The sequence below is a fragment of the Stylophora pistillata genome, chromosome 13 (assembly GCF_964205215.1).
Source record: "Stylophora pistillata chromosome 13, jaStyPist1.2, whole genome shotgun sequence".
Lineage (NCBI taxonomy): Eukaryota > Metazoa > Cnidaria > Anthozoa > Scleractinia > Pocilloporidae > Stylophora > Stylophora pistillata.
Genome location: NC_142531.1, coordinates 9,255,560 through 9,282,867, shown reverse-complemented (window position 1 = coordinate 9,282,867; position 27,308 = coordinate 9,255,560). Strand labels below are relative to the sequence as shown.

At 39.8% G+C, this 27,308-nt stretch overlaps 2 protein-coding genes and 3 pseudogenes across 2 annotated transcripts in view; 2 read left to right on the top strand and 3 right to left on the bottom strand.

The window, feature by feature from the left end:
- The first annotated feature begins 337 nt into the window (after positions 1 to 337).
- Positions 338 to 4,282, top strand: LOC148717512 (uncharacterized; annotated as a pseudogene).
- A 7,647-nt stretch (positions 4,283 to 11,929) lies between these two features.
- Positions 11,930 to 14,104, top strand: LOC148717511 (uncharacterized; annotated as a pseudogene).
- A 275-nt stretch (positions 14,105 to 14,379) lies between these two features.
- On the bottom strand, positions 14,380 to 17,001 carry LOC148717510 (E3 ubiquitin-protein ligase TRIM71-like; annotated as a pseudogene).
- Positions 17,002 to 20,227: 3,226 nt separating this feature from the next.
- LOC111347501 (E3 ubiquitin-protein ligase TRIM45) lies at positions 20,228 to 23,015 on the bottom strand. The gene is given in 6 exon segments (XM_088743438.1): positions 20,228 to 20,406; positions 20,408 to 20,562; positions 20,564 to 21,661; positions 21,663 to 22,071; positions 22,472 to 22,805; positions 22,808 to 23,015. Coding segments are annotated over 6 exon segments (2,226 nt in total). The 5' UTR covers positions 22,977 to 23,015; the 3' UTR covers positions 20,228 to 20,345.
- A 985-nt stretch (positions 23,016 to 24,000) lies between these two features.
- Positions 24,001 to 27,308, bottom strand: part of LOC111346309 (serine/threonine-protein kinase ULK2) — a 19,973-nt gene continuing 16,665 nt past the window's right edge. The window contains exons 22-27 of the mRNA XM_088742227.1: positions 27,173 to 27,291; positions 26,965 to 27,071; positions 26,335 to 26,376; positions 26,189 to 26,233; positions 25,635 to 25,725; positions 24,001 to 25,172 (exon numbers count right to left, since the gene is read on the bottom strand). Of these exons, the coding sequence (XP_088598353.1) occupies positions 25,093 to 25,172; positions 25,635 to 25,725; positions 26,189 to 26,233; positions 26,335 to 26,376; positions 26,965 to 27,071; positions 27,173 to 27,291 (484 nt within the window). The 3' untranslated portion in view covers positions 24,001 to 25,092. The remainder of the gene's footprint in view (positions 25,173 to 25,634; positions 25,726 to 26,188; positions 26,234 to 26,334; positions 26,377 to 26,964; positions 27,072 to 27,172; positions 27,292 to 27,308) is intronic.

The following is a 27,308-nucleotide window of genomic DNA, read 5'->3' as shown; positions in this document are numbered from 1 at the left end:
TGCAAAGACTATTTTTCCGCGCGCGCTTGTTTTTTGTGGTCACGTAAGATTTGTTAAATAAAAGGGAACTCTTTAGCTACAATGTATCAATGTTATGTTATAAAACAAATGGTAAACACCACACCGTACACTATTGAGTTATGAATGCACTTGGGAGGTTTGCTAAGCACTCAAGGAGCTAGAGTCGCTCTCGGCTATCGCCTCGAGCGACTCTTACGCTTCTTTCGTGCTTAGCAACCTCCCGCGTGCATCCATAACTCAATAGTGTACGCTGTGGTGTTTACCATTTGTTAATTGTTATTAATTAAGTCACACCTATCTAGGATGAAGTGGAAAACACTGGAAAGGAAGGCAGTGATTTAACGAAGAAAGAGTCTCTAGTAAACGAATGCAGTGGATTCAATTCTACTGCGTTGGCCTTTGAAGACAACATAAACTTATCCTATCCCGCTTCTTCCGAGTTTGAATGCACACTTAACAGTACTGTTACTCACCTGAAAGAAGAAGATGAAGAGATTAGCTTTTGGGTAGATAAACAACAGCATCAGCAAGAGAAACGTGCAGTCTTGAATGAAGCATGGGCACATATATCAGATGGAAGAGTTAGTCCAATAGCTTCGACTTTAAATTCGAATTGGGAAAGTATATCAAGCACACAAAAGGTCTACTACTTGCGGAAAGTGGGTCAAGTTCTCAATGAGGTGTTAACAACCATTGCACCAGATCAAGAAGAGAAAGTGCTGGAAGCACTGAAGCGTTCTTTAGATACAACTCTTGCCAAGAAAGGAAACGAAAGCAGAGCAAGTGCCATCAAAGAAGAAGTGACTACAAACCAATTGCCGATTTTGCTGAGGGTGTATCACGAAGCGGAAAATCGACAAACCCGATTGAAAATTCTGTCAATGTTTGCAAAACGTTTTTCAAAGAAGGAGCTAAGAGAGATGATTCCAGGTCTTAGTAAACGGCAGATCGATCAAGCCCGTCGCCATGCTGCAGAAGAGGGGCCAGGACAACCAGTGGTGTCCTAGCCAATTAAACGAACACGCCTTGATCCGGTGAAAACAAATTACTTCGTCAACTTTATTGCTAGTGCAAATTTTTTACAGGACGTTGCCTATGGAACTAAAGTATTAAAGCTAGATTCTGGAGAGAAAATTCTCATTCCGAATGTGATTAGAACGATGGTGCCTTCACGAATAATCAAGCAATACATTTCTTATTGCCAAGAAACAGAGTTTAATCCCGCTAGTGAAAGGACATTATATAGAATCCTCGATGGGTGCGCCGCATCCAGGCAGAAATCGGTTCAAGGTTTAGATTATTTCTTGACGGAAGGGGCACAGGCGTTCGAGTCCGTCGAACGTGTGATTATGGTGCTTGAGGAAGGGGGTGCCACTTCGATCTGGGGAAAGGAAGCCAAGGCCATCATAAAAGAAGCCAAGCGTTATCTCAAAACCGACTTCAAGAGCCATGTCGGACACGAGGAAAGATGTGTTGACCACTGCACTGGTTTCAGTCTCAGCGACCCTCACAACGACGCATTCGCTCAACTTTGTAATCTAATTCATGATATGTCTTGCCCCTCATGCAGCCAGCTAGATGAGGTTTTATCCAATGTTATGAGCATGATCAATTTCCCGAAGTTGACTCTAACAGATGAAGAGCAAAGTCAGGCTACATTTGACGTGGCCCACGCAGTGGAGGCAATCGCGAGTTGGAAAGCGCATATGATTCGAACTGTCAATCAAGAGCAAGCCAAGTAAGAAACTCTCGGTGCACTCAACGATCAAAGCGTTCTCGTAATTATGGACTGGGCAATGAAATATCTGCCCCAGCGGTACCGAGAGAAAATGAGCGATTTTTACGGAAAGCGAGGAAAAAGTTGGCTTGTTGCTTGCGTTGTTTTCAAAATTGGGGAGAACGAATTCAATGTTGAAACCATAGTGCACATATTTGATAGCTGTATAGAGGATTGGTTTTCCGTTGCATCCATAGTAGAGCACATTCTTGTTACCATCAAGCAAGAGCACCCCAATGTGGAGATGGCCTATCTGAAATATGATAATGCGGAATGCTACCATAATGCCTCACTGATTCTGTCCCTGAAATCCATTGGAGAGAGGGCAGGCATAATTGTGAAAAGGTATGGCTTTTCAGATCCACAATCTGGAAAGGATGTGTCTGATAGAAAGATCGCCCCAATGAATGGTCACATACAGAGATTGGTAAACGAAAAGCACGATGTTGTCACAGCCGTTGACATGAAGGAGGCATTGGAATCTTATGGTGGTGTCCGTGGATGTAGAATAACAGTTGCAGAAGTAGATGTAGCAAAGACAGCGAAGCCGGAAGAATGGAAAGGGATTAGCGCTCTGTTCAACTTTGAGTTTCTTTCCTCCGGAATTAGGGCTTGGAAAGCTTACGGTGTTGGTGAAGGTCAGATGTTTCCATACGATGAAGTAGTTCGATCGCTGCAGGGTCCAACAGGTCTTCATATCATCATGCCTCTTACGTCTCGCCCCTTACTGTCAAAGCCAGGGCTGCTGATGGTAAAGGAAAAACACACTGATTTGCAAGACCTTTTTATGTGTCAAGAAGAAGGTTGTGTGGCCACCTTTCGAACCCAGAAGGATCTTCAAGGCCACATGGATACTAGGCGACATGTGGGGGTGACGGAGCGTGAGACTGTTTACGATTTAGCGCGAAAATAATGGGCAAAAAAGATCACGGGAATACAGTCAACGCACGTTGGACAAACGGGGCACGCACGAGCAGGTAACCATTCGATGTCAACACGAGAAGCACCGCAACAGGGTTGGGCTCTAAAACGGCAACGAAAGGGCCAGAGAGTAACCGAAAACGTGAAGAGGTTTCTGGTGGAAAAGTTTAATAGAGGGGTGACAACAGGTAAGATATACTTCAAAGATCAAGTAGTGATCTTAGCCGTTGATAAAAAGATTCGTTCTACTTCCTGAATTCAGCATGACGAAGAACACTAACCTTTGCTATACCTATCAGAGTGGTGGCTATAGGTGGTTTCCAGGCAATCACCAGACAGAGATAACAATGATGAAACGAGCAAATGCTGGTGGGCGAACAAAACGAGTTCATGAGAGATCTGTTGTTTTCCGCCCACCAGCATGGCGACGATGACGTAAGGTAAAAACCACCTATCGATTGAAACCTCTCTGAATTTAGATCTTGTAAATTCGCAGACGTCAAGAATTCCATCTCTTGACCTCTTTTCACAAATATATTCCTAAGTGCATGTAGAGGTCAGTTTCTCCTTTGTTTTCACCTGCAGTGGACATGAGTTTGTAATTTATGTCATCTAATGTTTCACTGGATTGTTTGTTTGATGTTCATGTCAGAAAATCAGTACAATAGCCCAATTTTGACATTTTAAAATTAAGCCGAAAAAAACTGACTTTAGCACGAGACTCCGGGGGATAAACTCCACAAACGCTGTTGCTATTCCCCAGAGCCTCGAGCTGATGTCTACTATCTAAGGCTGAATTTTAATATATCGAAATTTGTCTATTGATCTCAATTGTTCAGAACAATCTACGCAGCCGCGGAACTATAAAATTACTTTTTAAAATCTTTAAATTAAACATTTAAGAATTTCTCAGTAGGGTGTCAAATGTGATTCAGTTACTTGAGTATGTTACCAATAGGAAACAAAGAAGATCCAGCAACGGTGGCAAGGGAAATGAGAGTTGCTAGGGACGAGAGTGGTAAGCTTTGTTTTGCTCCAGAAGAATGGCGAACAGCCAAGCAAATTGAAAGTTATTTCTCACGACTTGCAGCAACGCAACGTCAGCAAAAAGCACCCGGAGAACCACTTGTTGAGCAAGATGAAGTCATCAGTGAGGAAGACCTTCAGGTGTGGGAAACAGAAAGACAGCTACAAGAACTGCAGACAGCGGTGAACGAAGAGGTCAACTTGAAGCATCCAATTGAATACAATGGCCATGACATCTGTGGCCTTACAAAGCGTGGCATGCTAACATCAAAATTTAAGGTTGCGCAACTAAAAGAAATTTGCGCTCTCTTTGGAATAGAAATCGAGGGACCTGCTGGTCGAAAGGACTCTTATCTGAAGCCACTCGAAGATCTGGTACAAACTTGTAGCTGTTTTAAGGAATGACCTAAGGTTTCGGTTAAGAAACAGGATGCTTATCTTGCATGAGCAAGAGAAAGCAACTCAAATAAAAAATCGGGGATAATACAAACAAAACTAATTTTCAATTTAGATATATCAACAAAGTTGAAATGGTAAACTGGCCACCGTAACGATTACAAAAGCTGACGTTTCGAGCGTTAGCCCTTCGTCGGAGCGAATGACGAAGGGCTAACGCTCGAAAAGTCAGCTTTTGTAATCGTTACGGTGGCCAGTTTACCATTTAAACTTTGTTGATATGTCCAAATTATTTCGTTACTCCCATCGACGCAGCCCCAAACAGTTTCTTTCGAAACTATCAGCCTTTATTCGTTTGTAATTTTCAATTTAATTTGTTGAGTAAGCTTTCATTAGCAGCATATATAACAAAAGCGCACGTAATCCTAAAAGACCTCTGTTGTACATGACAAGCCGGGATCAAGTTCATCGCTTTTGAAAAAGCAAATGAAATATTCGGTGAGGGCTCCTACTTAAATAAATCGTTTCACGATATGTGTTCATTGACAGACCAACGGAACTAGGAAAGTTCAAATAAGTAAACAAAAGACTAGGAGCCCCCTCAAAAAGAAAAGGCAGTTATCTGTAGGATAAAGGAAATTCGAAACCAAAGAGAATCTACAGAGGAAAGTATCTTTTCTAAATATCAAGCGCACATTTTCCAGTTATCTTTAGTTTTATTCAGTTCATTTTATGGGTAGAACAAGACCATGACACTGAATGGATCATACTTATTTGATTGCTTTGCGGTAAAGGTAGAGATCTTATTTAAGCTTTCCTAAATGATGCAGAGGAAAGCGTGTCGGGTAGAGGGATTAACCGAGGAAGAACTAATTGAGTCAGTAATAACTATACTGTGCAGAGATTTGTTTTACAAGTGTCATGTAGTACAACTGTCAAAGAACGGTACTTCTTTCGAAACTACTAAACGGAACTTCCTTATAGGCATTGCATAGGCATTGCTGTTTTTGTTATTAAATCAACAATTTCAGTTATTCATGCTTTAGCGCGCTGCATCGACTTATGAAGAATGCGGGAGTTGGAAAGCTGAGTTGAAAAAAGTGTAAGAGTTTTCGAGGCGAGACCTCGGATTTCTTGACGGTGGAAATGTGCATCAGAAGCCGCGCGCTCGAAAAAAAAAAAACATCAGATGAATACATATTTGTTCACGCTATTGCGTAGTCCTGTTGACTCTATTTTAAGCGTGACTCGTTTATGTCATTATTTGTTCAGATTTTGAGCTGTTTATCGCGACAAACAGACGTTTCTGGCAACAATGCGACGGCCATAGGACTCTCCCTACCTGAAGAAAACATAAGTAGGTCCCAGTTTCCTGCGAGTAAACCAACTCCAGATAGCGTCGTTCTGTTTAAATGTAGTTTGTATTTCTTTTTAAATTTTTGTACAGTTAAATTGGCCAAAGAGGAGTTCTGAACTTCTTGGGACTACTTTAGTCAACTATATTTATGTATCTGTGGAGAAATCCAATGCAGAATCCAAGAGCGGTTTAAACAGCACTTTGCTCGCGTCGTGACGTGCTTTAATTATATGACATCGAGTGGTAGGAGAAATGGAGGTGATGTAGCATCTTGCTGTTTGAATGGCCCAAAAAGACTAGTTAACAAATGGTAGACACCACAGCGTACACTATTGAGTTATGGATGCACGCGGGAGGTTGCTAAGCACGAAAGAAGCGTAAGAGTCGCTCGAGGCGATAGCCGAGAGCGACTCTAGCTTCTTGAGTGCTTAGCAAACCTCCCAAGTGCATCCATAACTCAATAGTGTACGCTGTGGTGTTTACCATTTGTTTTATAACATAACGTTGATACATTGTAGCTAAAGAGTTCCCTTTTATTTAACAAATCTTACGTGACCAGAAAAAACAAGCGCGCGCGGAAAAATAGTCTTTGCATTTGCTCACGTCAGCAGCGTACACCCATGGGCAAATGGGGGACGCTAAACTGACCAATCAGAGCGCGCGCTTTACTTTGGTTATGTTATAATTTTTTCTGGTCGCGTAAGATTTGTTAAATAAAAGGGAACTCATTAGCTACAATGTATCAATGTTATGTTATAAAACAAATGGTAAACACCACAGCGTACACTATTGAGTTATGGATGCACTTGGGAGGTTTGCTAAGCACTCAAGAAGCTAGAGTCCCTCTCTAGATAGCCGAGAGATAACCAAAGCAAAGCGCGCGCTCTGATTGGTCAATTTAGCGTCCCCCATTTGCCCATGGGTGTACGCTGCTGACGTGAGCAAATGCAAAGACTATTTTTCCGCGCGCGCTTGTTTTTTGTGGCCGCGTAAGATTTGTTAAATAAAAGGGAACTCTTTAGCTACAATGTATCAATGTTATGTTATAAAACAAATGGTAAACACCACACCGTACACTATTGAGTTATGGATGCACTTGGGAGGTTTGCTAAGCACTGCTGTTTATGATAGAGGGAAGGTAAGAGTGTTTGGTTTTGGCATCCGATTTTTGATGAAGTATTAGTTGTGTGTTCCACGGGAAGTCGAAAATGGCTAATTTCTTGCTCATCACCAGATACGAAATATTGGTATTTCAAAACTAAGTGGTGTAGACTGACTTGTGTTTATTTCATACATTTCTGGCTTTTAACACTAAGTTATATGTACATTTATATCAGGTTCAAATCAGGAACTTCGTACTCCAAATTTGAAAGATTTTGCTGGCCGTGGAATTTGGGTCAAATTCACCCGAAAAACTAGCATCTGAGGGGTTGATGGGAAGTGGATCTCGTATCTCCTATACCAGAACACTTGCCGAGCAAACTTTAGTATATTTATACATAAGTCCACCTAACCTATCTATGATGTTAGTATGGAATAATTTGGCTGACCCCGATCTTTCAGCTTTTTCAGAGTTTGTCCGCTTTTCTCAGACATTGCCTCTTAACTAAGACTACAACGGGAAGCTTGTCTGAAAAATAATTTCAGATCAGAAAAACTGACAATTATTTTTAGAATAACTCTAAGGTCTAATTGTAACTGAAGTGGTATTTATCAACATTTACCCGTATATTTCAATGCGATCGATGGATCAACCAATCAACCACAACTATCCTACCATCACTATGAACTGCTATAGCTCTTGGCCAGATAAACTCTCCAGGCCCTCTGCATTTTTTTTTTCCGAACTTTGTTACAAATTTACCACTCAGCTCAAATACCTGAACCCTGTTATTGTATTTGTCACAGACCATCAGGTGTCCTGCCTTGCTAACTGACAAAAAATGAGGAAAGTTGAACTGCCCATCCCCGTCACCCTTATTTCCAAATTTGTACAAAAAAATCACCATTTATATCAAACACTTTGATGCAATGTTCGTCAAGGTCTGACATTATGAGATGTTTGTTATATTGAATACAGTGAAAAGGAGCGGTAAAAGCTTCACCTTGACCAAGTTTATACAAAAACTGGCCATTGGATGAAAAGGTTTTTATACATTTGTTGCCCGTATCGGCAACAATGATATTTCCATTCCCGTCAACAGATAAACCAAAAGGACTACTCAGCTGGTGATCAAGATTTCCTTCACCACCAAACTGGCTCAGGTACTCACCTTGATCATTGAACAATTGAACGCGGTGGTTGCCGGTGTCCACCATAATTATGTTCTTCTTCTTATCATGTGCTATGTCAGTAGGGCAATGAAACTCTCGGCCCTGTTCATCACCCTCCTTACCAAAGGATCTTAGGTAAGTTCCATCACTACTGAATACCTGAACCCTGTGGTTATTAGTGTCAGTCACTGCAATTTCATCTCGTTCATTTACTGCCACTCCATATGGACAGCGAAACATTCCAACTGACGAACCTCCTTTTCCAAAAGATAGCAAGGGTCTAAACTGTCTGGGTTTCGTCTCAAAAGTAAATGGACTGCCACGAATATGTTCTTTATTTGCTTTCACGGATAGTTGGCATTTTCCTGTATCTTTGAGGAAATATCTGACTTTGTAGCTACCATCTTTGTTGTGTTGGACTCGCACTTATGTGGCATAGTCATGATCAAGGCCTTTTTGAGTTTTGATTTCCACCATTACACAGTCACGCTCATGGTAACATTGTTCTCCCTCTGTATTTCTTGTTGTTAATAAAAAGTTTGATTGAAGTCCAACAATCGCTTCAGTGATTCCTTTTCGTTCGGCAGTTAACTGACGAGCGAGAGTTTCAGTCAAAAAGGTTGCAAATGAGCCGATGCTGTCAGAATGTTTTGTTTTCTGTGAAACGGAATTGACGAAGACCTTCAAGGTCAGATACGGCTTGTTTTCCGTCATCGCTGACTTTCTCCAGTAAGACCTTCGGTTCAGTGAGTTATCCAACTGTGTAATCTCGGCGTTTGTACTATGTTTAAATACTGTTTCAGTTTTCTCGACAGCTGTTTCTAGCAGTTTGACTTGACACTTTACCTTGCATTGTTGAGTTCGCACACATTCAAGGGACTCTTTTTTGTAGTTGGACCTTGTTTAACATTTCCTTCGTTTTTGCTTCAATGACTGCGATCATGTTTTCAGTAAATTTGTGGATACTCGTTTCACTGCAGCGGCTCGCGCTTCAATATGGTTACAAAGTCTTTCAAGTTCGACGATTTCTTTCTTCTTCTGTTCAGTTTTCTCCTTTTGCGACTCGATCAAAGACTTGACTTGTAACTTGTGTTCACACGCTGCTTCTTCAGTTCTAAAAGAATCTTTGCGTGACCATCCCACCTAAGCGCGGATATTTCTGATGATGAAATTGCTATTACTGGATATAAAACTTCCCGACGCGATCGAAACGATGGCCGAAAAGGTGGTGGCGCGGTTATCTACTTTGCTGAATATTTAGATGCATACGAGCGTAAAGACATTGATATAAACAACTCTCTAGAAGCTGCATGGATTGACGTAATGGTAGCGTCTCAGAAACTTCTAGTTGCTTCTGTGTATCGCCCACCTGATAGCACTACTTTCTTAAACCGTTTTTCTTCTACTTTGGATCGTATATGGATGAAACGAACCAATATAATTTTACCGGGGGACTTCAATTTTAATCTTTTGCCAAATGCTCAGGACACAAATTCTTCAATCTGGAAATTCCGTCAACTATTGAATAAATTTAATCTAAAGAATGTCATTAATAAAGCAACAAGAATCACTGACACCTCCACAACGTTAATTGATCTGGTAATCTGCTCAGACACTTCAAAAATTTCTCACCAAGGTGTTTGTGACTTGGGAATTTCAGATCACCACTTAATATATGCGGTTGTAAACCTCAAAAGGAAACGTCAGAAACCAACGCTCAAAACAGTCTATGATTACAAAAAAGTAGATCTTGACTTATTAAGAACGGACTTTGCTGCTGCCCCATGGGGTATCTGCAATATCTTTGACGATCTGGACGATGCTACTTGGGCTTGGGAGTGTTTATACAAGGACATAATGAAATCTCATATTCACGCTCGACGAGTAAAGATAAGAAGTGGAAGTCTACCTTGGATGAACTCTTCCATACGTAAAGAGCTGAACAAACGCTATAAACTGCTTCTTAAAGCACAGCAAACACCGAAGGGCTCACAAGCCTGGATAGATTATAAGAAGGCAAGAAATCACTGCAACAAACTCCTTAGATCAGCGGAATCAAATTACTGGCTATCAAAATTTAACGAGACAACCTCTGCTAAAGATTTTTGGAAGACAGTAAGATCTTTTGAGGGAAAGCGAACAACTACGAAAATCGGTCCAATTAAAGATAGTTCAGGAGTGATTCATTCAGACGATACATCAAAAGCCATCGCTTTAAATTCCTTTTTTTGTTAATGTTGGAAAATCCCTTTCGAAATCAACACAAGATTCTTTAGCAAACTCTCCTTGTCAGTTTGCAAGAAATATCAGTGTCTCTCTTTATGACATAACACTTAATAAGGATCTTCTGAAATCTTCTCTGAAACGTTTGAAACTTGGCAAGGCAAGTCGACCTGATGATATATCTAGCAGAGAGTTGAGCCTCATTGGAGATGCATTTTTAGATTGCTTTGTGCCACTGGCTCAAAGAAGTATTTTGGAATGCAAATTCCCGAGCCAGTGGAAACAGGCACAAGTGAAATGTCTTCACAAGAAAGGGAGCACTCTTGACTGCGGAAACTACAGGCCGATTTCCCTTCTCAGCATTCCGGGCAAGCTGTTAGAGAATGTAGTCAGCCAACAACTTGACAACTTCTTATATGGCAACAATCTAATTTCAATAAATCAATGGGGCTTCAGAAAAGGAGGCTCACCTGAACTTCTTTTACTCTCATTAACAGAACAATGGCGTTTAGCCCTGGATGAAAGCAATATTATTGGCGTAGTCTTTATTGATTTTCAAAAAGCGTTTGATTGCGTCAATCATACAGTTCTCAAGGATAAATTACACTCTATAGGCATTACTGGCTCCTTTTACGATTGGCTCCTAAATTACCTTGAAAATCGAAAACAATGTGTCACTGTGAATGGTTCAAACTCAGAATTGTTGGACTAGATACTGGTGTGCCCCAAGGGTCTTTACTTGGTCCCAGACTTTACAGCATTTAGTCAAATGGTCTACCCGGAGCCACCAAGAACGCTTCCGTTGAAATGTTTGCAGATGATACCACAGCTTACTGCATTGGAAAAACTGTTGATGAAGTTTTATCTAATATTCAGAAAGCGATAGCCGACATAAACAAATGGGCTAAGGATAACTTCATGACTGTTCATCCTGCAAAAACGGAATTGATGTTATTATCCAAGTCAAAATTTATCGGCCCCTTACAGAAAATTTGTTTAGGGCCTAGTGAGTTGTCTTTTGTTTCTAAAGCTACATGTTTAGGGATTCATATCGACAATAATCTCTCTTGGTCGCAACATGTAAAAACTTTGAGCAAACGTTTCTCAGCAAGACTGAAGAAACTCAAGCATTTAAAAGGCCTCGGCAATCACATCTTAGAGTCAATTTATTTTAAAGGTATTATTCCAAGTATTACATATTCAATTGCATTATGGGGATCCTCAAAGTCGCTTCAGACCCTGGAGGACATTCACATTAGAGCAGCGAGATTTATTTTTAACATAAAGGAATCTACTCTCAACACTGAAGTCCTGGCAAAGATAAAATGGAAATCCTTATCATACATCTACAAAAAGAGAATTGCAACTATAACTTATCAGGCATTTTACAATAGAGCTCCGGCTGGTATAATCTCTCTATTTACTAAAAAATCTCCGTTAAGAAATCTCAGGGACGGTCTGAAACTATACGTGCAACGACCTAGAAGTAATTTCCTTCGATCTTCCTTCTCTCATCGAGCGTCTCTTTTATGGAATAACTTACCCATGTACTTAAAGAGCAAACCGAACGTTGTTTCTTTTTAATTCTGCTCTTAAAGCCAAATCTGACATTTTAGATAAGATAACATTTGATGGTTTACAGGGAATAAACAAAGACATTGTGAATTACATATATTAATGCTATTTTTATTATTATTTTCCTTTATTTATTTATTTTAACACTACAGTCAAATGACTGTTGATTATCTTACTGGTATTATAATTTTTTTTTTTCTTACTCATTGTAAATAACTCTTAAGTTTGTTAACATTAATATTTAAATTGTTGTAGATATATTTAAATTTGTAGGTCCACATCAGCTTTTTAGCTGCCTTCTTGTACTGACCTACATGACAAATAAAGTATGTATGTATGTATGTATGTATGTATGTATCATGGATGGTTGCAGTACAAGAATTACAAGTGAGAACATCACAGGTTTTGCAAAAGAACTTGAGTTATTCTTTTTCGTGATGCTTCTGTTGGCAAAACGCTGGCCGCTTCAATACATCCTCGATGTCTTGATCTTTAAAATCTTTCAGAGCAAGAAATCGATGCTCTTTATTCACTTTGATCAAGTTATGCGCTGTAATACACTCGTCACACCAGAACGCACAACACTGAAAACAGTTCGAACTGTGTCTGCTATTTTTGTCGCAGTTTCCACGTTTCATCTCTCCAGTAGTATGGCATTCTTTGATGGCCAGCACATAGTTAGCAAACTGTTGATACGAAAGTTTGTGGGCAGATCCTTGAGGTGTCCACTGCTAGGAATATGAACTTCTCTTCGGCATTCAGGAGAGAGAAATGCATTGTGACGGCCACTCGTTCGTAAGATCCTGATTCTGCAAACATGGCAGAATCTTTGGTTCAGTAAATGAAGTCCTACACACAGAACAGGATACTTCATCGTGAAGATTGTCAAGCATGGTTTTGATACCCATGATCGAGTACAAGAAACTGACGCAGAGATTTCGAGTTGAAAAATTATCACAATTATCACGTTAATGATATCAACCAATTAAGGTCATACAGGTTGTAGATTTCTGGGCTCCAAGAATTGTTTACATAGGTCTGTGGAGAGGTTAGTTCTAAGAAAAGCTTGACCCGTAACAGCCCCTTATTAGATGATTGCAAAACTCAGACGGGAAAATATACTTTTACTGAAGAAAATAAAAATGTTTAATGTAAAATTGCACAAGAAGACATTTTCTGTCCACGCTGCTACAATTAGTTTTCAATTAAAAAGGAAAACAGGCCATTATGAGCTTGTAAGCATAACCTGACTGTTGTAAACCTCTAAGGGATTTGTTAGGTCGGAAAAATACTACATAGTACTAGTGAGAGGGGTCGAGGATTGCATCGCCTGAGAGAAAGTTAAGCAGGATGGGAGTATGTGTATAAGAATTCAGTGGATGATGAAGAAACCAAGAGGGAAGAAACATTTCTAAACGAGGGAAACATGATTCAAGGTTTCTGGTCACGAACGTCACGAAAGGCCACGAGTATAGTCAGAATGAACATGCGACGTGAATTTCTGCGCGTAAGGAAAGATGAAACTTCAATTAGGCGCTTGGCAAAGGTGAGAGTATTCTCGCCCGCTATTCTATGGAGATTAATGTGCTTGAAAAACCGATCGAGTCGACCCGTACACCTAAACTGCAGATGGAATTTGAGAGAAGAGAGAACTGGGCGTCAGCGAGTTTGTCGTACCGTATGAAACCGGCCGCCAGCTCCAAGCCAAGCTGACTTGCTATGTTGTTATTCAAAATGTAACCGAGCATTTTGAGTACGTGTCAAGCTTCGATAGGTTTTTTACCGAAGAGATGAATTTGTAAAATCTTGGCTTCGTAGAGAGTTTTAGATAATTAGGGAAAGAGGAACGATAAAGAAGTGGTTGCAGTGGAGAGATCCAAAAGTCTTTACTGGCGAAGAAAAAAAATGAAATTATCTTCATTTTCGCCTAAACTGCGAATGGTTTTCCGAGAAGACAGAAATTGGGCGTCGGAGAGTTCATCCTATAGCTGCATCTTCCCTATGAAAATTCAAACCGGCCTCCAGCTCTAAGCGAAGGTGGCTTGTTTATTCAAGATAGGGCCGAGCATTTTGCTTACGTATCGAGCTTTGAAGTGTTTGCTACCGAAGAGAAGTAGCTGGAGGAAATCTTGACTTTGAAGAGAGCTTTAGATAATGAGGGAAAGAGGTACGATAAAAAAGTGGTTTTCACTGCAAGGTATGAAAATCTTCTTTACTTGGGGAAGAACAGAAACAAAATCATTTTCGTTGATGCGAACGATTAAGCGAGGCTGTAGGAGTTTAGTCGGTTCAGAATTGAACTCAAACTGAACTCACAACTTTCGATTGTTGTTTTGAGATGTGTTGAGTGACGTGTGTTATTGGAAATATTTTGAAGGTTTTCAAAAATATTATTGAACTGATCCTTCCTCTTTGACCACATAGGGAAATAGATCGCCCTTGAACACAGGGAGCAAGTATACTGTTCGAGTCACTGATAGTTAAAATATTTTTACAGTTTTAAGAGCCCTTGCATCTTCCAATGATAAAACAAACACGTGGTAAGCGGCTGTCCAGATAGTTAAGAAAAAGTGGAATTTTTTTCACTCTCATTCATAAGAATCAGTCAGGGGAAAAAACGTGTGATCCTAAAAGCTTATCATCTATACATTGTTGTAAGGAATATGGTTTGGAGGTTTACCTCACGAGCCGGATTTTAGCCGAACGGAACTGAACTTCCATTTCCCGCATTAATTTTAACTGAGCTGCACAACCCTGTTGTTTAAAGTTATGTAAATAACACTAGAAAGCTGAACACTCTGAAACAGACTCTTACTTTCCTCATTCGATCAAACTCAGTTTATTGATTGATGCTTCTCTTTCAATAGTGAATACACTATCACAACAAATTTTCTTCAATCTCTAGTGTCTGCCCTCCCTAACAAACTAGAATATAAAGCAGTATCACAACAATTTGTCTTCGATCTCTGGTGTTTGCTCTCTCTAAGAATGTAGAATCTTAAGATTACAAATGAGCGATATGATACACCAATTCAAACCAGGAAGAAAAAAAAACCTAGGTGTTGTGATGCAGCTTTTTTCAGAATTACTTCAAAGTTTGAATGTAACAGAAGATACATTTATCAACATTTACCCAAGTATCTGAATACGACTGTTCAACCGGTCAGCCACAACTATCCTGCCATCACTAAGAACTGCTGTAGCTGTTGGACGGTAGAACTCTCCTGGCCCATTACCTATCTTTCCATACTTTGTTACAAATTTACCACTTAATTCAAATACCTGAACTCTGTGATTGTCTCTATCACAGACCATCAGGTGTCCTGCCTTGTTAACTGACAAAACACGAGGAAAGTCGAACTGCCCATCCCCGTTCCCCTTATTTCCAAATTTGTACAAAAAATCACCATTTATATCAAACACTTTGATACAATGTTCACCACTGTCTGACACTTTAAGATGTTTGTTATATTGAATACAGTGAAGAGGAGCAGTAAAAGCTTCACCTTCACCAAATTTATACAAAAACTGGCCATTGGATGAAAAAGTTTTTATACAGTTGTTGCCCATATCGGGAACAATGATATTTCCATTCCCGTCAACAGATAAACCAAAAGGATTACTCAGCTGGTGATCAAGATTTCCTTTACCACCAAACTGCTTCAGGTACTCACCTTGATCATTGAACAATTGAACGCGGTGGTTATTAGTGTCCACAACAATTATGTTCTTATTCTTATCATGCGCTATGCCAGTAGGGAAATTAAACTCTCCCTGTTTATCACCCCTCCTACCAAATGATCTTAAGTAAATTCCATCACTACTAAATACCTGAACCCTGCCGTTATTGTCAGTCACTAAAATTTCATCTCGTTTATTCACGGCCACTCCATTTGGGTAGGCAAGCATTCCAGGTGACGAACCTCCTTTTCCAAAAGATAACAAGGGTCTAAACTGTCTGGGTTTCGCCAGAACATTAAATGGACTGCCTCGAATATGTTCTCCATTTGCTTTCACTGATAGTTGGCATTTTCCTGTATCTTTGAGGAAATATCTGACTTTGTAGCTACCATCTTTGTTATCTTGGACTCGCACTTCCGTGGCACAATCATGGCCTTGCTGAGTTTTGATTTCCACCATTACACAGTCACGCTCATGGTAGTATTGTTCTCCCTCTGTATTTCTTGTTGTTAATAAAAAGTTTGATTGAAGTCCAACAATCGCTTGAGTGATTCCTTTTCCTTCGGCAGTTGACTGATGAGCGATAGTTTTAGTCACAAAGGTTACAAATGAGCCGATGCTGTCAGAGTTTAAACTATCAAGTAAGGTTTTGTTTTCTGTGAAACGGAATTGACGAAGACCTTCAAGGTCAGAAGCGGCTTGTTTGCCATCATCGCTGACCTCTTCCGGTAAGACTGTGTTCAGTGACTTATCCAACTGTGTAATCTCGGCGCTTGTACTTCGCTTTAAAAGTGTTGCAGTTTTTTCGACAGCTGTTTCCAGCAGTTTTACTTGGCGGTTTATCTCGCATTGTTGAGTTCGCACACATCCAAGGGACTCTTTTTGTTGTGTTTCAACTTTGTTTAGCATTTCCTTCCTCCTTGTTTCAATGGCTGCTATCATGTTTTCGGCAAGCCTATGGATGTCTCGTTTCACTGCGTCGGCTTGCACTTCAATATGGTTACAGTGTCTCTCAAGAACAGCGATTTTGTTTTTCTTCTGTTGAATTTTCTCCTTTTGCAACTCGATCAAAGACTCGACTTGTAACTTGCGTTCACTCGCTACTTCTTCAAGAAGAATCTTAGCGTGACCATCATGGATGGTTGCAACACACGAATTACAAATGGCAACATCACAATTCTTGCAAAAGAACTTGAGTTCTTCTTTTTCGTGATGCTTCTGTTGGCAAAATGCTGGCCGCTTAAATACATACTCAATGTCTTGATCCTCAAAATCCTTTAGAGCGAGAACTCGATGCTCTTTATTCGCTTTGATCATGTTATGCGCAGTGATGCACTCGTCACACCAGAACGCACAACACTGAAAACAGTAAGAACTGTCTGGTACATTTGTCGCAGTTTCCACATTTCACTCCAGTAGTATGGCATTCTTTGATGGCCAGCACATCTAGCAAACTGTTGATACGAAAGTTTGTCGGAAGATCCTTGAGGGTTCCACTGCTGGGGACTTGGACTTCTCTTCGGCATTCGGGACAGAGAAATACATGATGGCGTCCACTAATTCGTAAGATCCCGTTTAAACAGTGCAGACAGAAGCTGTGCAAACATGGCAGAATCTTTGGTTCAGTAAATGTTGTCATACACACAGAACAGGATACTTCCTCATGAAGATTGTCAAGCAAGGTTTTGATATCCATGATTGAGTACAACAAACTGACGCAGAGATTTCGAGTTGAAAAAATTCACTTATGCGAAACTATAGGTATCAATTATCATATTTACGTTAGTGATATCAACCAATCAATGCAGGTTATACGGGATGTAGATGTCTGGGTTCTAAGAATTGTTTGCATATGTCTGTGGAGAGGTTAGTTCTAAGAAAAGCTTGACCCGTAACAGCCCCTAATTAAATGGATCACTGCTCACTATTTTAAGGAGATTAATGGGCCAGAAAAACTGATCGAGTCGACCTGTACGCCTAAAATGCCGAGGGAGTTTTGGGGAGAAAGGAGAGTAAGGTGTCGGTGAGTTTGCCGTATATCGCTAAAAACCGGCCGCCAGCTCCAAGCCAGGCTGGCTTACTAGTTACTCAATGTTTTGCACGTCGTTGACAAATGCTTAATTTTAGATACTTGTGGCTAAGACAGCACACGCGCGTCTGTTTTCCTTTGTCATCAAATATGATCCTTTAACCACATTAGCGCTGGGCCAAGAGACGAGAGCGAGCCTTTTAGCTACGTGATCGGGGAAAATCAATCGGAAATCAAAAAGTAGAGAATTCTGTTATTGAAGCAGTGTGATCGTGCCTCTGCAAATAGAAAATAGCCTGTATTAAACGGGATTGCGCCTTACAGAATTGTAAGTATATCTAAAATATATAGAGGAACAACAAACATATGAAATACATATATATGAACTGCGGTTATGAAACGTATATGTGCACGATCCTTCGCAGTAAAGCACTATTTAAGCAATAGTGAAAATCAGACCTGAAAAAAATTCAGGCCTGTACGGGATTCGAACCACTGACCTCTGCGATACTAGTGCAGCGCTCTACCAATTGAGCTAACAAGCCAACTGGTTTTCACTATTGCTTAAATAGTGCTTTACTGCGAAGGATCGTGCACATATACGTTTCATAACCGCAGTTCATATATATGTATTTCATATGTTTGTTGTTTGATTTATCATCTACGGGTTTATGTCGAATTAATTTGATGGCCTGCTCCCAGTTGGCTTGTTAGCTCAATTGGTAGAGCGCTGCACTAGTATCGCAGAGGTCAGTGGTTCGAATCCCGTACAGGCCTGAATTTTTTTCAGGTCTGATTTTCACTATTGCTTAAATAGTGCTTTACTGCGAAGGATCGTGCACATATTCATATATAGAGGAAGTTTTTAATCGAGTATCTTTTCCTAAAGAATTGTGATTTTTGAAAGAATAGTGCTTAGTCTACTCACGTGTATTCGTTTGCTTTTAGTTGACTAGCTAGCTTGTGTGGAATTACGCATTAAAACTAGTCCAAAACAACTGGTAGATCCCGTGGACGCTATTTTTCTTGGTGTATCTTCTACTTCAGTAGCACACTAATCCGCGGTGCGAAACACTCAAGATGTGGCCGAGCATTTTCATTATTGGTCAAACTTCAAAGGGTTTTCAACTGAAGAGAAGAGGTTGCAAAATTTTGCCTGTGTAAAGAGGTTTAGAAATAAGGGAAAGAGAGTTACGATAAAGAAGCGGTTGCTGTATAGAGATAAGAAAATCTTTACGTGGCGAAGAAAAAAAGATGAAATTATCTTTATTGCCCTTAAACTGCTGATGGAACTCGGGAAAGACGGAGAATTGGGCGTCGGAGAGTTCGTCCTATTGCTGCATCTTCCCTCTGAAAATTCAAACCGACCTCTAGTTCCAAGCGAAGGTGGCTCGTTCATTCAAGGTGTGGCCGAGCATTTTGCGTACGTTTCGAGCTTTGAAGGGTTTGCTACCGAAGATAAAAGGCTGGAGGAAACCATAACTTGAAGAGAGTTTTAGATAATGAGGGAAAGAGGTACGATAAGAAGGGGTTTTCATTGTGAAGTTTGAAAATCTTCTTCACCTGGGGAAGAAGAGAGATGAAATCCTTTTCGTTGTTTTGAACGATTTAGCGCGGCGTAAAGGAGTTTAGTCAGAATTTAAGTCAAACTGAACTAGTTGCAACTTCCCATTCTCGCTTTGAGATGTGTTGACTGAATTGTGTTATTGGAAACTTTTTGAAGGTTTTTAAAAAATATTATTAAACTGATCTTTCCTCTTTAACCACAGATGGCAATAAATGCCCTTAAACACAGGGAACAAGTTCACTCAGCATACTGTTACAGTCACTGATAGCTAAAATATTTTATTTGAACCAGTTTTGAGAGCCCTTGTAGCTTCTATTAATCAGAAAACAAACACGTGACAAGACGTTTAATCATTAAACTCAGGTGGTCATCCACACAGTTAAGAAGAAAGTGCGTAATTTTTTAATCTCATTTATCAGAATCAGTCAGAAGGAAAAACTTGTGATCAATCCTTTCATGTTGTTTGGGTCCTCAAAGCTCATCATCTAATATAGTGTTGCTGGGAGCATGGTTTGGACTTTTCCTTCACGAGACTTGGGCAAACGGATCTGAAGTTCCATTTGCCGAATTAATTATAAATCGGCTATGTAATGTGATCAGCGACATCTGAGTCATTATTTCAACTTCACCGCTACCCCGGAGAATTCCCAACAAACTGTACAAATCTGTCGTTTATAGTTAGTTACACTAAAAGTCTGCACATTCTGAAACAGGTTCACAGTTTCCTCCTTCGATCATACTTTTATTGAATAATGATTTATTTTCAATAATGAATACGCTTAATTACGACAATTTTTCTTCGATCTCTGGTGTTTTCCCTCCCAAACAAACTGGAATCTAAAGGTTACAAATGAATGATAATTTACATCGATCAAAACAAAAACAAAAAATTTAAGTATCGCGATGCAGTTTTTCGAACGTTACAGTTTCTCTCGGCAAACACTGCATGTGTGATTTACAGGAATAAGGCAATCACTTTGCACTCATTAATCAGCTCAACTGTACTTTGATATTCAGCTTCATGAAACTCTACACTGATACACCAGTATTGTTTGGTTATAACAAGTGACCTAAAAGAAAGAGCCATTAGATAAGGACAGAGAGAACAACAAAGGCAAAATGAAAGGGTTGTTCATCTGAGCTCATGAAAAAAAAAAAAAAAAAAAGACAATACTTGTTTTTGCAGCTGGCAAATTTTTTTCATTTCTTATAAACTTTCCAAAATTTAAAAAAAGTGTCGATAAACTATGCATTCAATTGAGATGACATCCCTCTATATATACGGAAAACTACTCGGAAAAACAAGATTTTTAAGTTGACCGTAAAGTAAAACGTGAAGTACGAACTAATTACTACAATGAGCCAAATCGAATCCATTGACTCAAAGTTCTAAAATGTTATTTTCCCTAAGACTAAGGCTTATATCTGGGAGATGATTTCAAAATTAGCAGAAAACAATTTTCTTAAAAAGTACGGTCTAGGTTGAATTTATTCACATTTACTCAAATATCTGAACGCGATGGTTATAACGATCAGCCACAAGTATCCTACCATCACTGGAACTCTCCTGGCCTGCTCCCTTCTTTTCCAAACTTTGTTACAAATCTACCACTCAATTCAAATACTTGAACTTTGTGATTCTCTCTGTCACAGACCATCAGGTGTCCAGCCTTGTTAACTGACAAAAAACGAGGTTCATTGAACTGCTCATCCCCCGTCCCCCTTATTTCTAAAATTGTACAAAAAATCACCTTTTATATCAAACACTTTGATATAATGTTCATAACTGTCTGACATTATGAGATGTTTGTTATATTGAATACAGTGAAGAGGAGCAGTAAAATCTTTACCTTCACCAAGTTTATACAAAAACTGGCCATTGGATGAAAAGGTTTTTATAAGGCTGTTGCCCTCATCCGCAACAATGATATTTCCATTCCCGTCAACAGATAAACCAAAAGGATTACTCAGCTGGTGATCAAGATTTCCTTCACCACCAGCCTGGCTCAGGTACTCACCTTGCTCATTAAACAATTGAACGCTGTGGTTTTCTTTGTTTACTACTGTAATGTTATTGTTCGTATCATGTGCTCTGCCAGAAGGGAAATTAAACTCTCCCTTATTATTACCCTCACTACCAAAAGATCTCAAGTAAGTTCCATCACTGCTGAATACCTGAATCCTGTGGTTACCAGTCTCAGTCCCGGAAATTTCATCTCGTTCATTCACTGACACTCTATATGGACCGGCAAGCATTCCAACTGACGACCCTTCTTTTCCAAAAGATAACAAGGGTCTGAACTGTCTGGGTTTCGTGTTAACAGCAAATGGACTGCCTCGAATATGTTCTTCATTTGCTTTCACTGATAGTCGGCATTTTCCTGTGTCTTTGAGGAAATATCTGACTTTGTAACTACCATCTTTGTTAACTTGGACTCGCACTTCCGTAGCACAGTCATTGCCTTGCTGATTTTTGATTCCCACCATTACACAGTTACGCTCGTGGCGACATTGTTCTCCCTCTATATTTCGTGTTGTTAATAAGAAGTTCGATGGAAGGCAAAGAATCGCTTCAGTGATTCCTTTTCCTTCGGCAGTTGACTGATGAGCGATAGTTTTATTCACAAAGGTCATAAATGAGCCGATGCTGTCCGATTTTATACTATCAAGTACTGTTTTGTTTTCTTTGAAACGGAATTGACGAAAACCTTCAAGGTCAGACGAGGCTTGTTTTCCATAATCACTGACTTATTCCGGAAAGACCTTGTTCAGTGATTTATCTAATTGTGTGACCTCGGCATTGGTACCTCGTTTTTAAAAATGTTTCAGTTTTTTCGATCGCTGTTGTTGGCAGTTTCACTTGACGGTTTATCTCGCATTGTTGAGCTCCCACACATCCAAAGGATTCTTTTAGTTTTGTTTCAACTTTGTTGAACATTTCCTTTTTCTTTGTTTCAATGGCTGCGATCATGTTTTCAGTAAGCCCGGTATGGATGTCTCGTTTCACTGCATCAGCTCGCGCCTTAAGACAGTTACACTGTCTCTCAAGGTCAGCGGTTTGATTTTTCTTCTGTTCAATTTTTTCCTTTTGCGACTCGATTAAAGACTGAACTTGTAACTTGCGTTCACTTGCTGCATCTTCTACAAGTATATTAATGTGACCATCATGGATAGTTGCAACACACGAATTACAAATGGCAACATCACAGTTCTTGCAAAAGAACCCCGGGGGGTACTCGATATATTCCTGGGTGGGGGAGGTGCGGCGAGGCCCCTCATACCCTGACCCTGTTTAAGACAAATATCGCTGATTTTCCTACCCTGTTTAAGACAGAATTCCGATTTTTGATACCCTGTTTAAGACATTTAATGTGCCTGGTATCAATGCCAAAATCAACGGAATTCAATATTAATTGAAATTAGAGCTTGTAAAAATTTTGCTATTTATCTTCCAAGAAAAGATATCCTGTTTAACACAAAAAGTGATAAATCGATACCCTGATTAAGACAAAAAATGATAAATTCGATACCCTGTTTAAGAGAAAAATCTCGAAAAACATACCCTGGCTCGCCGCCCGTCCCCATTAAGCCCTTATAAGGGAGTACCCCCCTCGGGAAAAGAACTTGAGTTCTTCTTTTTCGTGATACTTCTGTTGGCAAAATGCTGGCCGCTTTAATACATCTTCGATGTCTTGATTTTCAAAATCTTTCAGAGCGAGAACTCGATGCTCTTTATTCGCTTTGATTTTGTTATGAGCAGTGATACACTCGTCACACCAGAACGCACAGCACTGAAAACAGTACGACCTGTGTCTGCTACATTTGTCGCAGTTTCCACATTTCACTCCAGTAGTATGGCATTCTTTGATGGCCAGCACATCTAGCAAACTGTTGATACGAAAGTTTGTGGGCAGATCCTTGAGGTTTCCACTGGTAGGGACTTGAACTTCTCTTCGGATTCAGGACAGAGAAATATATCATGGCGGCCACTTGTTCGTGGGATCCCGTTCAAACAGTGAAGACAAAAGCTGTGGAAACATGGCAGAATCTTTGGGTCAGTAAACGTTGTTACACACACAGAACAAGATACTTTACCGGGAAGATTGTCAAGCAAAATTCTGATATCCATGATCGAGTACAAGAAACTGACGCAGAGATGTCAAGTTGAAATAAGTCGCATCACGCAATGCAAAACTTTTTGGCTTTTAATTATCATATTTATCACTCTAACGATATCAATCAATCAAGGCGGGTTAAACAGGATAGAGATCACTGGGTTCTCAGAATTGTTTACAGATGTCTGTGGAGAGATTAGTTTAAGGAAAGCTTGACCCATAACAGCGCCTAATTAAATGGTTGCAAAACTCAGGCTTACCCTGAAGAAAATAAATCTTTATTGTCAAATTCCACTTGTAAAAACTTGCTATTCACGCTACTGTTTCCTTTCACTTCAAAGTTCAAATCATATGTGACCTCATCGCAAAATCAAGTGGAAATCGATTAACGTTTAACAATCTCTGACAGTGTGGGATCGAGGAGTAAAAATTCATGATGGATGAAGATCGCACGGACGGGGAAGAAACATTTCGAAACGTCAGGGAAAGATGGTCCAAGCTTTTCGGTCATGAACTTCACGAAAGACTACGAGTGTCTTCAGAATGTGAGGAAATTGGACTTTTGATCCTTTTGTTTAGATCTGTGAAAGAATTTTTTATATGAAATTTCAGGGAGGAAATCAGATGTTTTCACGAAAATTTGAGCAGTGTTTTCCCTAGTTAATCATATTCTGTATGAAGTTTTGAAAACTCTTTTACCTTCTACTAATAGAATGAACGCATTTTAACATCTATACGAACAATCTTAGGTGGCCATACAGACAGATAGCAACGAAGGCAACAAGTTGGGAATAATCCTTCACTTATGATGGGACCGCTATGAATAATTCTCGCGGTGTATTTTGCTAGGAGTATGGTTTGGAGATTGTCTATGGAAAACTAGGGCCAGACGAATCCTTTTATTGCTCAGTTTTTAAACGAACTTCGCATTGCCATCAGCAATTCTGAATCGCTGCTACCCCGGAAAATTCCTATAATAACAAGCCCCACAACCCACTCGTCAGAAGCTGGGTTGAAAAATGAAAATACTGAAACAGGTTCACACTTTGTTTTTACTTTTATTATTGTTTTTTTTTTATGTTTTGAAGTTGCACACTTTTAATAATCTAAGAGCAAAATTTACACATTTCAAATAGCATATATATTGGCAATCGCGAATACATTTCTCCCATAACAATTTTTTCCTGTGTTGCGAAATAATCTTAATGAATCATTACTCAGTTATAAATTTGAATTAAAAAAAAAAATGCCGTCCGTATGTATAATAAGTTAAATTATCGACTCTAAAAATAGCGACTTAAATTTTCACTTTTTATAAACATTTTCATAGTGTTCCATAGGACCCTTTCTTAGATATTCGCTTCCTTCATACACGTTACTTTTCTGTTCTCTTTTTAAGTTTTACCCCAAGCGTACTTGTACATGGCAATAACGACTTCACCCAGGGCAAAAAAACTATGTACATAGAATGATCTGGTCCTATTTCAAACGTAGAACTTCTCAAGACCAAAGATGGCTAGACCTCAGATTACAAAGAACAAATACGATCGGATGTTTTAACTACTTCCTGAGATTATAACAAAAAGTTCAAGCTAGTTTTATATTAGGTTTTGATAATCACTTATCATCGCTCCATCATATCAAAAGGTGAGGTTTAAAAAAAAGTCGTTAGCAATTTTGAACTTCTGCTGGAGAAATTTCGTCCACTGCAAGTACAAACTACACAGCTTGAACATGATAAAACATATAAATAACAGTGAACATCCCATCTGCTCACCACAAGAGAGCATCAGAACGTTTTCCAAGAAATAAATAAAAGATTTCAAGCAAAATCCAACCAACAAACAAACGAACAAAAACCAAACGTCCTGTATCAGATTATTTACATTTGTAAATTAGAGTGACAAGTTGAAACTGTTCAATTTTCTTACTCTGAAGTTCAAATGACCGTTGTGATTTTATTCTACCTTTCAAGATTGTAAAATAAGGAATAATAGAAAACCCCAATACTACGAAATATTGACAGTATACTCGATGATAACCAGAAGTTCACTACACCCCATTCACAGACGAGAACACATGCCCACAAGTAACAGGGCACCTCACGGTTCATTCCCAGTCCCACGCAGTCTATCTTGCGTTACTTTGACTGGTTTTGCGAGTCCTTGTCCTGGAAATACAGGTCAGTCGGTTATCTACGGCGATTTTATCTACAGCTTTCGTTAAGGAACTACTCGTCAAGGTGGTGGCAAAAATGTGTTCACGTAGAAGGCTTGATGTTACTGGTTGTCACCATGTCAAAGTGAGGTAATTGGTTGTATATAACCTACGGCAGCCAAGTTATGACTAAGTAAGTTAAGTTATTTGTTGTCTAAGTTGCAGTGTTATGAAAGAATTACAGGGAGGGAATGGGAGGGGAGCACTCTGTGGTCTTTTTCGAGGCAAAATCTTTAAATTCGCTATTATTCTGAAGACACATTAGTTTCTGTCACGACATTAGTTTGTAACTATTCCTCCCCAGTTTAAAATACTCCAGTGGCATAAAGTATAGTGTACCCTATTCAAGATGCATGTATAATGACCACAGTAACTTAATTTTTTTCTCCACCCAGCGATTTAGGATTTGGGGTTTGTATTTACTTTGTTGAAGCGCAAACGAGATCAAAGGATACATTTATTCAACAGACGCCGATCCTCGTCAGTATGAGCTTCTTCTTCCAAGCCTTGAAGCAAAACCTGGGCAGTCTCGTACTTGACCTTACACTGAACAAAAATGAGAGTTACAACATAACCAAAGCAAAGCGCGCGCTCTGATTGGTCAATTTAGCGTCCCCCATTTTCCCATGGGTGTACGCTGCTGACGTGAGCAAATGTAAAGACTTTTTCCGCGCGCGCTTGTTTTTTCTGGTCGCGTAATATTTGTTAAATAAAAGGGAACTCTTTAGCTACAAGGTATCAATGTTATGTTATAAAACAAATGGTAAACACCACAGCGTACACTATTGAGGTATGGATGCACTTGGGAGGTTTGCTAAGCACTCAAGAAGCTAGAGTCGCTCTCGGCTATCGCCTCGAGCGACTCTTACGCTTCTTTCGTGCTTGTTAATTAGAAAGAGAGAAAAGAGCTGAGAGAAACGTTTTTAAATAGCTGGTTGACGAAACAAGGAGAAAACGTGACAAGAAACAACGAAGACGTGGAACAAACAAATGAGGGTTAGTCATGCACCTCTTTTGGGTTTCCGAACAGCTCATCGAGGGCAGCATTTTGACACTAAAGAATTGAAAACAAAAACAAAAGGAAAAAATGAATAAGAAATTCCAGTTCTAGCACGGCATCCACGAATAGCTTGCCTCAACGTTCAAGGTAGTTACCTGTTCCATGGCGTAATGATACATTAGCCTGTCAGCGCTGACCTGTGAGAAGGATGTAAGATGTCAGTATTTTACTCCAAGCCCAACGAAGCAGTGGATAGAAAAAACAGTAAAGGTTGTGGCGGCAGAAAGCAGCATGGAAGACACCATGCCAACCTCGTCACAGCTCATCTCGAGGCTCTTGTAAACACAGCTCTAGGAAGCTAGTCCGGATATCAAAGTAACTAAACAATACCGATGGGGAGGGGGGGAGAGGGGGAGAGGAAGAGGGACCAAAAGGCAGACTAGGGGCCGAGAATACAGTGAATACACGTGGCCTGGAGCACTGCCCTTTTTGGTGAAGTTTCCTAAAACTAAGATTAAATCAATCACAACAGTTAACTCCACGAAGGTAAATTTTCAAAGGGGCTCACTGGAATTCAGCTCACACGAACGAAACTCGTCTAAAGCGTAGAGACGCGAGAGACAAAGTTATAATTGATATAAGTTCTGCATATGACTCTTTGCTTGAGAAGGCAGTGCAAGTTTAAAGCCAATCGCAAAGTGAACAGGAGCAAACCATGAGCAATTATGCTCGAGAAAGCTGATTAACTCCTAAAAGACCTTAACGGATACACGAAGTAGGCTCACCGTCATAGATTTTCCATCGAGTGTCTGTAGTCCAGGTTCCAAGAGCTGCTTCAGTTGTGACGCCTTCTCCAAACACTGGTGATATCGACCGTTCAAGTCGTTTAGAACTGAAAATTGTAAACGAAGGTAATGAACTCAATGCTTCGTTCAGGTTTGTTACACGCACATGTAGATGAGAGTAGGGCCTTCTAGCATCTATCTATCTCACCATTTTTGACGGCGTTGGAAGGTTTTAAGTGCCCAACTCTGATTTCTCCTTGTGCGAAGAGAAGAGACAGATTAAGAGCTCGCAGAGCTTTCACGTACAGTACCAGCTGTTCCATTTTTCTGCAAAGTTTAAGAAC